The sequence below is a fragment of the Aspergillus sclerotioniger genome (genome assembly GCF_003184525.1).
Source record: "Aspergillus sclerotioniger CBS 115572 chromosome Unknown BO94scaffold_9, whole genome shotgun sequence".
Lineage (NCBI taxonomy): Eukaryota > Fungi > Ascomycota > Eurotiomycetes > Eurotiales > Aspergillaceae > Aspergillus > Aspergillus sclerotioniger.
This window is the reverse complement of record NW_020290999.1, coordinates 329,147-341,570: the sequence shown is the minus strand read 5'-3', so window position 1 is coordinate 341,570 and position 12,424 is coordinate 329,147. Positions and strand designations below refer to the sequence as shown.

General features: G+C 51.6%; 4 protein-coding genes across 4 annotated transcripts; 3 read left to right on the top strand and 1 right to left on the bottom strand.

Annotated features, from left to right (window-relative positions):
• Positions 1 to 276: 276 nt before the first annotated feature.
• On the top strand, positions 277 to 3,006 carry BO94DRAFT_533536 (WD repeat PLAP family protein). The gene is made up of 3 exons (XM_025611350.1): positions 277 to 412; positions 505 to 958; positions 1,023 to 3,006. Exons 1-3 carry the CDS (start codon positions 365 to 367, stop codon positions 2,870 to 2,872), a joined length of 2,352 nt encoding a protein of 783 aa, XP_025469122.1. The 5' UTR covers positions 277 to 364; the 3' UTR covers positions 2,873 to 3,006.
• Positions 3,007 to 3,154: 148 nt separating this feature from the next.
• Positions 3,155 to 4,141, bottom strand: BO94DRAFT_622842 (NADHX epimerase; the record flags this gene model as incomplete). Its single annotated transcript, XM_025617106.1, has 5 exons — positions 3,155 to 3,586; positions 3,676 to 3,770; positions 3,831 to 3,896; positions 3,953 to 4,061; positions 4,130 to 4,141. 5 exons carry the CDS (start codon positions 4,139 to 4,141, stop codon positions 3,155 to 3,157), a joined length of 714 nt encoding a protein of 237 aa, XP_025469121.1.
• A 432-nt stretch (positions 4,142 to 4,573) lies between these two features.
• On the top strand, positions 4,574 to 5,091 carry BO94DRAFT_555239 (mitochondrial 37S ribosomal protein bS16m; the record flags this gene model as incomplete). The annotated part of the gene is made up of 3 exons (XM_025613778.1): positions 4,574 to 4,650; positions 4,765 to 4,960; positions 5,053 to 5,091. 3 exons carry the CDS (start codon positions 4,574 to 4,576, stop codon positions 5,089 to 5,091), a joined length of 312 nt encoding a protein of 103 aa, XP_025469120.1.
• A 4,291-nt stretch (positions 5,092 to 9,382) lies between these two features.
• Positions 9,383 to 11,490, top strand: BO94DRAFT_390445 (uncharacterized protein). The gene has a single exon (XM_025607320.1). The coding sequence runs from the start codon at positions 9,635 to 9,637 to the stop codon at positions 11,456 to 11,458; it is 1,824 nt and encodes a 607-aa protein (XP_025469119.1). The 5' UTR covers positions 9,383 to 9,634; the 3' UTR covers positions 11,459 to 11,490.
• The last annotated feature ends 934 nt before the right edge of the window (positions 11,491 to 12,424 follow it).

Genomic DNA, 12,424 nt, shown 5'->3' with positions numbered 1-12,424 from the left:
ATCAACTTGACGGGACTGATGCTCCAGGAGACACCGGTGATAAGGTGACTGACTAACGGTTGCGAGGAAGGCGTGCTTATCAACCCAGCCTCCGTTTCTAGTAACTTCTTCCCAGACGACGGTCAAGCCACCGCCCACGTGATTGCCCCGGATGGTCCCATGGCCCTCCTTAGTCCTTAGCAACTACTCAGGTACTCACTAGGTGAACTTACCAGGAAAGTTCCCCCCCAAAGGTGTGCTGAAGCCCCCCCCCCCCCTCGTCTTCTTTACTTCCAACTCATCCATTTGACACCCGCCAGTTTCCCTTCATCCTCCCCCCTCCACTCGGATCCATTTCCCCCCAACCCAGTGGACTGGTCTATGTATGCCTGAGTTCAAGATCTCCGCTTCTCTGGAGGGTCACGGCGATGATGTAAGAATGTCCCGGCTGTTGACGCTGCCACCTCTCAGCTCCAACCAACCCCTCCATTGTCGACCGCTAACCCATTTGCTTCTGTTCCGCAGGTTCGCGCCGTGGCCTTTCCTAACGCCAATGTTATATTCTCAGCATCGCGCGATGCAACGGTACGACTTTGGAAGCTAGTGTCTACCCCGCCTCCGACTTATGACTACACTATCACCTCTCATGGCTCGGCCTTTATCAACGCCTTGGCGTACTATCCACCCACCCCCCAGTTTCCCGATGGACTTGTCCTATCCGGTGGTCAGGATACTATCATCGAAGCCAGACAACCAGGCAAAGCTGCCGATGACAATGCAGATGCTATGCTCCTAGGGCATACTCATAATGTCTGTGCACTTGATGTGTCACACGAGGGTGGATGGGTCGTCAGCGGAAGTTGGGACTCTACAGCTAGGCTGTGGAGGGTGGGTAAATGGGAGTCCGATGTTGTGTTCGAGGGCCATCAAGGAAGTGTTTGGACAGTGCTCGCCTATGATAAGGATACGATCATCACGGGTAAGCGCGCCCTGTCCTGATATTATGGCTGGGCCATTCTTTGGAAGGGCTAATTGTTGTCTAGGTTGCGCGGACAAGCATATACGTATATTCAATACATCTGGGACCCTGCTGAAAACGATCAAAGATTCCCAGGACGTCGTGAGGGCTCTTTGCAAGGTGCCCGCCTCAAACCCCACCGGTGCGCATTTTGCTTCTGCAAGCAACGATGGAGTGATTCGACTTTTTACCATACAAGGCCAACTTGTTGGCGAGATTCATGGTCATGAGAGCTTTATCTACTCTCTGGCCACTCTACCTTCAGGCGAGTTAGTCAGCTCCGGTGAGGATCGAACGGTGAGGATCTGGGAGGGTACGCAGTGCGTACAAACTATCACACACCCCGCCATCTCTGTTTGGAGCGTTGCAGTGTGCAAGGATAATGGCGACATAGTCACAGGAGCCAGTGACCGGATCACAAGGGTCTTTAGCCGAAGCCAGGAGCGAATGGCAAGTGCTGAAGTAGTGCAACAGTTCGAGAAGACTGTGAAGGAATCGGCAATTCCGGAACAGCAGGTTGGGAATATTAACAAAGATAAGCTTCCGGGTCCGGAGTTCCTCAGACAGAAGTCCGGCACCAAGGACGGACAGGTGCAGATGATCCGGGAGGCCGATGGTAGTGTCACTGCTCATACTTGGTCGGCAGCTTCACGGGAATGGATCGCAGTCGGCACTGTTGTAGATTCCGCCGCCAGCAGTGGAAGGAAAACGGAGTACCTGGGCCAAGATTACGACTACGTGTTCGACGTTGATGTGGAAGACGGCAAACCTCCTCTCAAACTTCCATTCAACGTCTCTCAGAACCCGTACGAGGCCGCGACCAAGTTTATCCAGGACAATGAACTGTCAATGAATTACCTTGATCAGGTGGCGCAGTTTATTGTCCAGAATACACAAGGTGCGACTCTTGGTCAGCCATCGCAGGATCAGACGCCTGCTGGTGCCGATCCCTGGGGTCAAGAGAGGCGTTACCGTCCTGGAGATGTGCAATCGCCCCCCGTCCCTGAAGCCCGTCCAAAGATCCTCCCGCAAAAATCATATCTTTCCATCAAGTCCGCCAATCTCAAAGTGATCGCCAAGAAGTTACAGGAGCTTAATGAGCATGTCATATCCTCCGGGTCAAAAGATTTATCGCTAAGTCCCTCGGAATTAGAGACGGTGGCAACCTTGTGCGGTCAGCTGGAGTCTTCGAATATCGAGCAGTCTCCAGCAGTAGAAGCTGGAGTTGTCTTACTTTATAAGGTTGCGACAGTCTGGCCTGCCGCAAGCAGACTGCCGGGCCTGGACCTTCTCCGCTTGTCTGCAGCCGCTACTCCTGTGACTGCCACTGCAGACTACGGTGGCAAGGACCTCATCTCCGGAATTCAATCTAGTGGCGTGTTTGATCCTCCGCTAAATGTCAATAATGCGATGCTGTCCATCCGCATGCTCGCAAATTTGTTCGAAACCGATGCCGGACGTGACCTGGCCATGAGCAGATTCGACCAGGTGTTAAGCGGCGTCAAGTCTGCTTTGACCAACAGCGGAGCGACGCCAAACCGAAACCTCACTATTGCCGTAAACACACTCTACATTAACTTCGCCGTTTACTTGACCTCTGGGGGCAGGGAGTTTATACCCGAGTCATCGGAACGGGCGCTAGTGCTCCTAGGAGAGCTGACAGCGATGATTATTGGCGAGAAGGATTCGGAAGCAGTATACCGTGGGCTAGTGGCTCTGGGAACTCTGGTGAAGGGGCTTGGTGAAGAAGTTAGGACTGCTGCCAAGGAGGTCTACGATGTTGGTGATGTTCTAAAGAATATCTCCAGCTCTGGTCTTGGTAAGGAACCAAGAACCAAGGGTATCATGGGCGAGATTCGGGAGTCCCTGTCATGAGGGATCCATGCATTATTGAGAACCTGTGTTCTGCTTCACTCTGCTGTCTATAGCACGTATACACTTCTAGTTAATGATAGCGATACACACCACACTGCATGAATTCAACATTGGAAATGTTACGGACAAAGCTACTCGGAATCCTTGGCACCATGTAGAATGATACATTCGATGTAACCATTACTGGAAATCTTTATCGTAAGCTTTAATTCCGGGCGCAGGCCCTATATTTCTGTGTTGCAGACCCTGTCGACTGTTGAAGGCAGCAAAGCCCGATTTTATTCAGAGCTTCCCCTCAGCATCAACACCAACCTCGACAATCTGATCAATGCCAGGATACTGAGGTAGATCCAGCCCATATTTTTCCGCGATACTCTTCGTCAAGAACCTTCCTCCGAGGAAATGTCGTCCCGTATAATGTTTCACGCAGGGTTTGGGGGCCGTCAAACTGATGAGCGCTTCTGGCATGAACTTGGATCCCGGGCCCTCTTCGGGAGGTCCACTTTCGATGTCCCAGGAGCTAGGTGCATCGACACTCAACACGGGAATGCTGGCTGTTTCTATCTGGGAGATAATAGTTGGGAAGGGTTCACGCAGGGGGCCGCCGAAGGAGAAGCCGAAGATTGCATCGACGAGGAAGTCGGATGACTTGATGGCTACTGCCAGATCGGATACGAAAGGGACGGAGAGGTTCTCGAGTTGAGTTTTGAGACGCTGGTGATGTGACCATAGTCAGAGACATACATTTCGAGTCTGCTAGATGATAGACATGTAGCGCAATGCCCCACAATGTAATGGCATACCTGGTAGAGTTCGTTCTTGCCCTGCTTAGGGTAATAGATTGATGGCTTGTAACCGTATTGAGCTAGATGGCGAGCAGCTACCAGGCCATCGCCGCCTAGGGGATGTTAAAATCGGCATCGTTCCTGACGTAGGCAGGTGGCTGTAATTGGCTTACCGTTGTTTCCTGGCCCGCAGATAACAAGGACATCCTTTCCTGAGCTCGGAGGATGTATACGGTAGACTAAGGCTATCAGTGTTTTGGATTCATATCACTGAGGGAGGTGTTGTAATGCCCACCAGCTTGAGAGACAGAGAGTCCAGCTAGTTCCATCAATTGGTCCAAGGACCATCCACCTATTTCCATCAGGTCTTTGTCTAGGGAAGCGGCATCTTTCGACGAGATAGCCTAGTTGTACCTCTTCGTGAGCTGGGAGGGGTTTGTTTTGAAGCGACAATGGGGAAGATGCTTCTCACCTTCAAAGACATCTTGGCGGATCTACTATAGTATCGAAATAATGCGGGGAAAGGGTTCCGCCTAGCGAGTGCGGGATAGAGCATACAATGGATGAGCGAGTAGGGAGTTGTACAGAGAGAACGCAGCGCTAGCCAGCTATCCTCGATGCAGTAGATATGGGTAGGAATTGTAGCCAGCCTGGGGGAGGAGGGGCCTTGAGGGTAGTCTATAGTAGTAGTAGTACGGAGTGGTAGGTATGGGATTGCATCATTGTTATCGGGCTCTCCCCACTGGACTGGTCGGCGCTAGTCCGGATTCTGCCATCTCGGCCCGATAGATTTCCCGAGAACGCTGGAAACTGCCGCGGAGTCGGAGTCTGGTCTGCTTCAAATCGATCAAGTTGCCCTTCTGCTGCGCAGTTGCCCCTCCTGTTGATCTCCCAATTGCAAAAGTCAGTTCTCAATATGGTTGTTCGCATTCGTCTCTCCCGCTTCGGAAACAGGCACCAGCCGTTCTACAACATTGTTGTTGCTCAGGCACGGTAGGTAAATTTTTCATAAATCCCGGCATCAATATATTACTTTCCATGAGCGACTCAACAGGTTGTTTCCCAAGTAATGATGAGACCGAATGCTGATATATAACTGATTTGCAGGTCGGCTCGCGATTCGAAACCACTCGAAGTCATCGGCACCTTCAACCCCGTTCCCCAGCGCCCTACAAACCTATCCGAGGAGGAAGCCCGCACCGCGAAAGCATACAAGGAGATCTCGCTTGATCGGTCTCGAGCCAAGTATTGGCTTGGTGTTGGAGCGCAGCCCAGTGGCTCCGTTTGGCGGTTACTAAGCTTGGTACGTTGCTACTATATACTATGGTCTTTGCGCATGGGAGGGGACACGCTCTGAATCTGGGTCGATTGACTAATTATTGTCATATCCTACAGGCTGGTCTTGTCTTTGAGAACAGGAAGGTACAAAATTGAAGGATGAACGTCTGTATAATTGCATGGTGCGCTCTCCCCCGAGCAACGGAAGCTTGGGTGGAACAAGGTGACTATCATCATTGGGGTGGATGACGATGGCTTTTCCGGAACGGAACGTGTTTCTTCGAATATGGTGCTACTGGCATTTCCTATGGCGTTTATTGAGAGCTATGCTCTTGGAATTTATGGTTTGATAATTATGTACATTATGTGAGTCGATTACGTACTGCAGCTGTGCTTGGGATATATGAAGATACGTCTCCAGGCCTCTTTTCCCCCTTCCCCCTTATAAAGGTTCCAAAGTGCTGCCTTAATGCCTCATATTGGGTATTAGCGATTATGACTGGCAGGGATGACATTTCCGCCCTGCACAAAAAGACATGCATTCCTTGAGCCTATTGAGATAATGCTAAAGCCACGTCCGGGATCGGGCAGGGTTCCCATCTGCAAGGCGGATAGGGAATACGCAGGCAAACCAAGAAAGACGGGAAAGGCGGCGACTTCCTCCACTTTAGTACCTCTTGATGAAAAGGCCCAGATGCCATGCTCCGGTAGACTCGAAAAACGAAAATAGCCGCCCGAGTTGATATATCCTATCTCTAGGAGTCATACTTATTCTGGGCTTCATTTCATCATTTATATTAACTACCTACTTCTTACAATGTCCCTTGATGAGAACAGAGGGTAAAAAAAAAAGTCCTGACCTCCGTACTTTGTGCATTCTGCTCCCTTGCACCCTTGGCTGGCAGGTGACCATGCAGGAGGCAGCACCACTTGGCTTTCCGTGACTTAGATCAGCACTGTCATGAAGCACCTACCTAGATCATCCAATCCTATCCAACCACATCTGCGACAATAGAAGGGCGTTTGATCCTTGATGCACGTCTTCAGTTTCGGCTCACTAGATTGTGTCTTTGTGTCTGCATTGAAGCGGCTCCCTAGGTACGTAAAATAAAAGGAAAATAAGAAGATGAAAATAAAAAAAAAGTCGAAATTCAAGGAGTACATCTAAGTATCAACATGACGAAACGCCGGACTTGAAAAAAAAAAAAAAAACAAAAAAAGCCTCTGATTTGATGTCTACATTACCTAACCTGCATATAGGCCTGTGGAAAAAGTCGCGCATACTGACATCTGGCCTCCACTGCTATGGTACCTGTGATTGCGAGTCATCGGTGCCACAACCTCAGCAGCTTTCATTTCCGGGATGAGCGGCAATCCGGGATACGGTGACATGGTGCTCTGCATGCACTATGGACGAGTATGACCAGGCCTTGGTGGTTCTAATTGCACTCTAGCCCCAAACCCACTGAAAGGATTCCCTGCCCCCCCTCTCTCATTGTCCCAACTGCCGCGCATCGAGCGTCAGTCATGGTCCAATCCCGTTCTGCGAACGAGGCACAGAACGAACCAGTCCGGAGTCCAGACGTCTGACGGGCCATGATGATTGGCTGTCGTAGGGAATTTCAGGTGGCAGATCAGCGTCAGAGTTTGGCCTTCCATGGATCCGTGGCAGCCACACCACCAGGGCCCGCTTCTCCCAGTCATCCCTACTTAGGTACATTATGGTACCTATCGACGGTCATGCTTGCCCATGTTATCCATGTCCGGACAGGTCTCGTACATCGCGCCAGCCGGACGTAAGCGTTTTGCCTCATCGGGCCATATTTTTGCTGGTTGGTTGATTTGTTCGAGGAAGGGCATCCTGGTTCGGTCTGACGATTCAACGAGGGTTTACTTATCGGTATAATTGCGTAGGTATGTATTGAGACTTGGTCCGAAAGCAAAGAACTGAACCATTTTTTTCCCTCTTGATCTGCTTACTCAACTTTTTCTCTTGGAAACGATTATCTCGTGCATGGGCACAATCTAGCCATCACTCATCGAAACACATGCCCTCGATCTCTAAGCCTCTGAACGGAGTAATTGAGGTTCATATGCTAGATCCCGTCTGCTATTGAAGCACCAGTCTCAGGATCATCGTGCTTCCCTGGATTCGCAACTATGCTCCTTACTGCCGAGACGGAATTGATTAGAGCTGTAGTGAACATGCTGGTTGTCTATCACCGACTGGATTCGTCTTATTCGTTGACTTTGATGCAGTAAGCTAGGAATCTCTCGGGAGGTAAGGCAGAATCACTCTTCGACATCCATGGGTATGCCCCGCGGGGTGGCTTTCTGTCGTACAGAGCAACACCCCCCGTGATCAGCTGAATGGATGGATAGGGTTCTCATGAACATGGTTGGGCTGGATTTTGCCTTTATCGCACGGGATAGATCTTCGTCATATATCGCTGGGGCACGAGTCGAGAGGAAAGTAGAAGAGGGGGCCGTAAGAGCGAGATGCTTTGTAGCCTCGAAAATCCTTCAACGATGGTTGAATGGCTGATGAGGATGTCCCGAAGCCCCATCGGTGGGCTGAGGGGGTTAATGGAGTTCCAGCCATGTTGGCTGACTGGTAAGTTCGGATAGATAACTAACCAGAAAAGATAGATAGATAGATAGATCTCGATCTCTCCATGATGGTGGTAGATACCTAGTGTTCCTTTTCCCCCTTTTCTCGGTCTCATGCAATCCACAGGTACTATCTCCATATATCTACCCCTAAATTAAGTGGATGTATCGTATTTACAGCGACGGTAATCAAACTCATCCCGACTGAATGAATAATAATCCTCATCTGGGAGCGTGAGGGCCGTCTTGCTCCCATCCGCCACGGCCCCGGGCATCTCGGCGCACGCACCAGCGTGTCGCATCCGGGCGCTTCTCCCTCTTTGTTTTAGTTGTTTGCGTGGGATCGCCGCAATCGGGCGGCCTTCTCTGAGGTCCCGGTGGTCTAGATGCAAAGATAATTGTCAATTGTCCCTGCCATGGAGTACTAGTAGCCTACGACGCCTCCATGATCCGTTTGGAGGTTGGTTGGCTGGTGACTGAGGGATGGATGCAGATATTCCAGATTTCCAGGCACAGGCAGCTGTAACCCACTAGCCGACCATTAGGATCGGCTCTCTCCAGTCCCCATTGATAGCGCGTCGTGTCATCGACCTAAACTGCCGGGTCGCGCCTCAGCTGCAAGCCCGCTCGTTGGACGGCGCCTCTTAGTCACGTCTTCGAACCGTCTAGTTCGGGGATTAGTCGACAGGCTTAAGGCCTTCCCGACTGGCCATCGCTCTCCTTGGAACGGAGCCAGACTCGATCCGTGGACCAGACCAGACGACTGACGAGACACCCGGTCGGCCGCCCTCAGTAATTAAGTAGTAGGTACTATCTAGTACGGAGTACACTGTACAGTACTTACTTCCCCCCCCCCTCCCTCCCCTTCCCCCCCTAAAACTAAAACTAAAAAGGACCGGCCAAGTCCACTCCCTAAAGGACCGTTCCGGACTTGACATTCATTCAATCAATCTTCACTCATTATTATTATTATTGTTGTTGTTATCATCCCATTACACCGGGTCGGTTCCTCACCACTTCCCCTACCGTTCCTTGCCCCGAGTGCCCGGCAACATCATCGTCATCATCATCATCATCATCATCATCATCATCATCATCATCATCATTGTCGTCGTTCCCGTCACCTTTGTCGAGCTTTTTTCTTCTCTTCTTCTTTTCTTCCTTCTTTCTTAATCACGCCAACCACCTCTCCGTCCTCATCAGAAGTACTAGTCACTACGTGCCCTGATAGCTCGGATTGCGGTGGTTGATCTGATTCTTATTACCTCGATTCTACAATCACTACAACCATTAATTACAACGACGAATTCCCAGGCATACTACCACGACTGCCTATGGGACTTACTTAACGTGCTTTCCCCCTCCCTCTCCTTCCCACACCCACCCGCTACCAGTACCATCACTCCCACCACCACCACTACTCCCCCCCCCAAAGCCCAAACCCAATCTAACTTTATCCTTTCCCCGAACTGTCCTGTCTCTTTCTCGCTCTCTCCCTCTTCCTCCTCCCTCCTCTCTCTCTCCCTCTCCCTCTCCCTCTCCCTCTTCTTCACCCTATTTCCTCCCACCTTCCTCCCACCCCCCATCCCCCTTCACCATCTTCTTCTTTCTTGTTCCGCCTGTGTTTCCCGCCATCCTCCCCTATTCACTTCTATCTTCATTCTCCCTCCACATATACTAGTCTCCTAAATCGACCGCACAACCCATTCCTTTAGCATCTGATTATCGATTCATTCCGTCGTGCTAGGTTCATTTCTGTCTTTCTTTCGGTCCCTCGGTCCGTCGCATCATTACCTCCTTTAACACGAATCCCACGGTTTCAGTCGCGCGTGATTCAATCCATCGCAAATCTTTCTCGACAAGACTGCGTCAGCATACTGAATCATACCATCTGGCCGACATAGGTCCTTACAATATTTCTCTTGTTTCTAATAGTCACCGGCTGGGCCTCTCCAGCCTCCTTCCCATCTGTCACCCGCTTGCCTCCCGCTCCTTACCTTACGAGGAGCCCGTGCTCCCGTCGTCCGCTCGTGGGGTTAATCGATCGACTCGACTCGACTCGGCGCTTTAGATTCTCGATCCGCAAGGCATGAGTGGCAGTTCGAATCAGTCTACCCGTACGAGTCCAGGCTCCTACAGCACTACTCAGCGCACGCCCTCGGTCTCCTCGGGCGCGTCGCCTACACACCAGCCGCTCTCGTCCTCCCAGGTGCCCTCGACGGCTCAGAATGCGATGTCGACCGACGTGTACAATACGCCCGCATCGCAGGCCCCAACTTCGTTAGGTCCTTCATTTACCTACCCATTCTCCCCGATCGGCCCTTCTCCATCTTTCGATAGCGTTTCATCGACTGCCATGCGTCTAGGCGACTCGGATCGGTCGGCGCAGGGCCTCAACGGCTTCATCCGACCAGCCAATGGGACTAGTGGCGGTGCGATCCTAATGCGCAAACTGCCACGAAATACAAGTCGCGACGCTCTGCGTAGCATGCTGCTTTTTGCCAAGGATTTTGTGGACGCCGATTTTGTACCTTCCGACGCTCCGGAAGACAATGGATACCTGTGTGCGGTCGCGCGCTTCAGCACGCTAGCTGCAGCGGAAGAAGCGCGAGCTTTACTGGACGGCAAGCCGAATTCCAAAAACGACGCCACAATGGTTGTGGAAATGTTCTACGGCTCGGTTGGCTCCTCTCTGGCCCCCAGGCGAAACACGATTGACCACACCGCAACGCGGGGCTTACTGGGTCATGTCAATGGCGGCTTGCCGCGGCAGTCGTCGCGCTTCAACGGGACTTTCCAGACCCTGGAGATGTTGAGCGCGACCACCGGATCTTCAACTGGCGATGCGCTACCCCCATCTGAACGGCTCCACAGTATCTTCTCCCCCCAGTCCCCTATCGGAAACGGCGTTCCCGAGCTCCCACGGGTCAGTGGTAAATCGATGATCGATCAAGATATTGACGAAGACACCGGAGCGATACTCAAGGATCCGGTGGGCTATGCCGAAAACGGGCATTCGGCTTCTGCTTCCGCTCCTCGTCGCTCCACGAACCCTCAGATGCTGCATAACCAGTTTGGCAACTTGTCTTTGGCTACCAACCTCAACTCCCCCCCACTCCAGACTTACAGTTCAGGGGGAACCGCGCACATTGGAGTTCCGAACCCAACCTCGGCCTTTCCCCAGCCGATGAACAACAATATAGGGGCGGGCCATGGGTTCCCATACGGCAATCCACATGTACCTCGCCACAGTCTCCCTGCTGCTAACCCGAATGATATGAATCCCCCGTGCAATACACTGTACGTCGGGAACCTTCCTCCGGACACTTCCGAAGAAGAGCTGAAGGCTTTGTTCTCCAAACAACGCGGGTACAAGCGTCTGTGTTTCCGAAACAAACAGAACGGTCCTATGTGCTTTGTGGAGTTCGACGACGTGGGCACCGCCGGCAAGGCGCTCAACGAGCTGTATGGCGTCAAGTTGTCCAACAGCGTCAAGACTGGTATCCGCCTGAGTTTCTCAAAGAACCCCCTTGGAGTCCGTTCAGGGCAACCGGGTTCGATGAGCGCGTCCAATGCCATGGCCCCTCAAGGTAGTGTACCGGGGGGCAGTAGTCTCGGTGGTATGCACAACCATATGTTCTCAACGGTCAGTGGTCCGCCACCGGGCTTGTCCGCCCCTCCAGGCCTGCCCCCCCCTATGGCGATCAGAAATAATGTTACTGTTCATTCGACTGGAAGTCCGAATGCACCCTTGCCCAACAACGGTGCTTTCAATGCCAATTCGGGACTTGGAATCCGCACTAATCCGATGAACCCGATGGTATCTCCGCCACCTCAGCTTACCGGGGGAACTTCGGGACCCAATATGGGGGCCTACAATTCCTATTACCCCGATTATATGATGGGCCGGTAGGAAGACGCACATTTTGTGGAGATTATGTCCGACATGCTTGATGATTATTGGGCTACCTGGCGCATTAGGGATTTTTCTTGTTTTCATGAGCTAGATCAGCATTTGGAGGCTCGCCTTCCTCCTGGGAGTAAGGACAACGGGGCTCTCGCTTCTTCAGCTTGCTTTTCATGATTGTATTCCATTCGTTTGCTGTGCTTGCCGATAGCATGGGATCAGGGGCGCTGTTACTATACATGTCGCGTTTGCTGTTTTTCTTTCTTGGGTGGGAGACATTGCATTTGTGTGCGTGTGGGGTTTCTCTTTAATACCACCAGGAGCCCATGGGGATTTCCACTGCCAATTTTACCTGTTTCGCTTGCCCTGTTGTCACGTTTTGCCCCACCTTCATACCCTGTGTTGTTGCGTTCTGTGTTCAGATGGTTCCCTAATAGTTGCTCTCATGAACTCCCCTCACATGGAGGGGGTTTGATTGTTTGTTCGTCTTTTCTTCATTATCCGTACGTGTTCATGTCTACAGGTGGGGATTTTTTAGTTCCTTTGCTTGGCCCTTCAAGCCCTTCTCCTTGACCCTCCCGACCGGCGAAATGGGAGGGAGTTGCATCAACAGACCGAAATCCTGAAGCAAAGGAAAATCCAGCAAAGATCATTGCACTGGATCCCAGGATCCCATAACCAGGCTCCTGTGTTGTGGTACGGTGTTTGCAGCATTCACCTGGGCAGCAGCCAATCATTGTGCGGGGCGTTTACCTGGGTACCTATACACTTGAGATACATTTCTGGGAAATTTTCTATCTGTCTTACTCCGGTCCTTGGGCCAGAGGCATTCCGAGGCATGTCGGCTGCTGTTGGCCGGCTGGGACTGTAGCGCATTGCTCCGTCAAATATTCGCATCATGTTTTGCAGCGTCGTTGCTTGGGTTATATGGGAGCAGTGGCGGCTACTATGATTAGTATTACCCAATTTCTT

Coding starts and splice junctions, on each gene's coding strand:
- BO94DRAFT_390445 (XM_025607320.1), top strand. CDS start 9,635: ATGAGTGGCAGTTCGAATCAGTCTACCCGTACGAGTCCAGGCTCCTAC.
- BO94DRAFT_533536 (XM_025611350.1), top strand. CDS start 365: ATGCCTGAGTTCAAGATCTCCGCTTCTCTGGAGGGTCACGGCGATGAT. Junction 413..504: donor TGGAGGGTCACGGCGATGAT/GTAAGAATGTCC, acceptor TCTGTTCCGCAG/GTTCGCGCCGTGGCCTTTCC. Junction 959..1,022: donor TAAGGATACGATCATCACGG/GTAAGCGCGCCC, acceptor ATTGTTGTCTAG/GTTGCGCGGACAAGCATATA.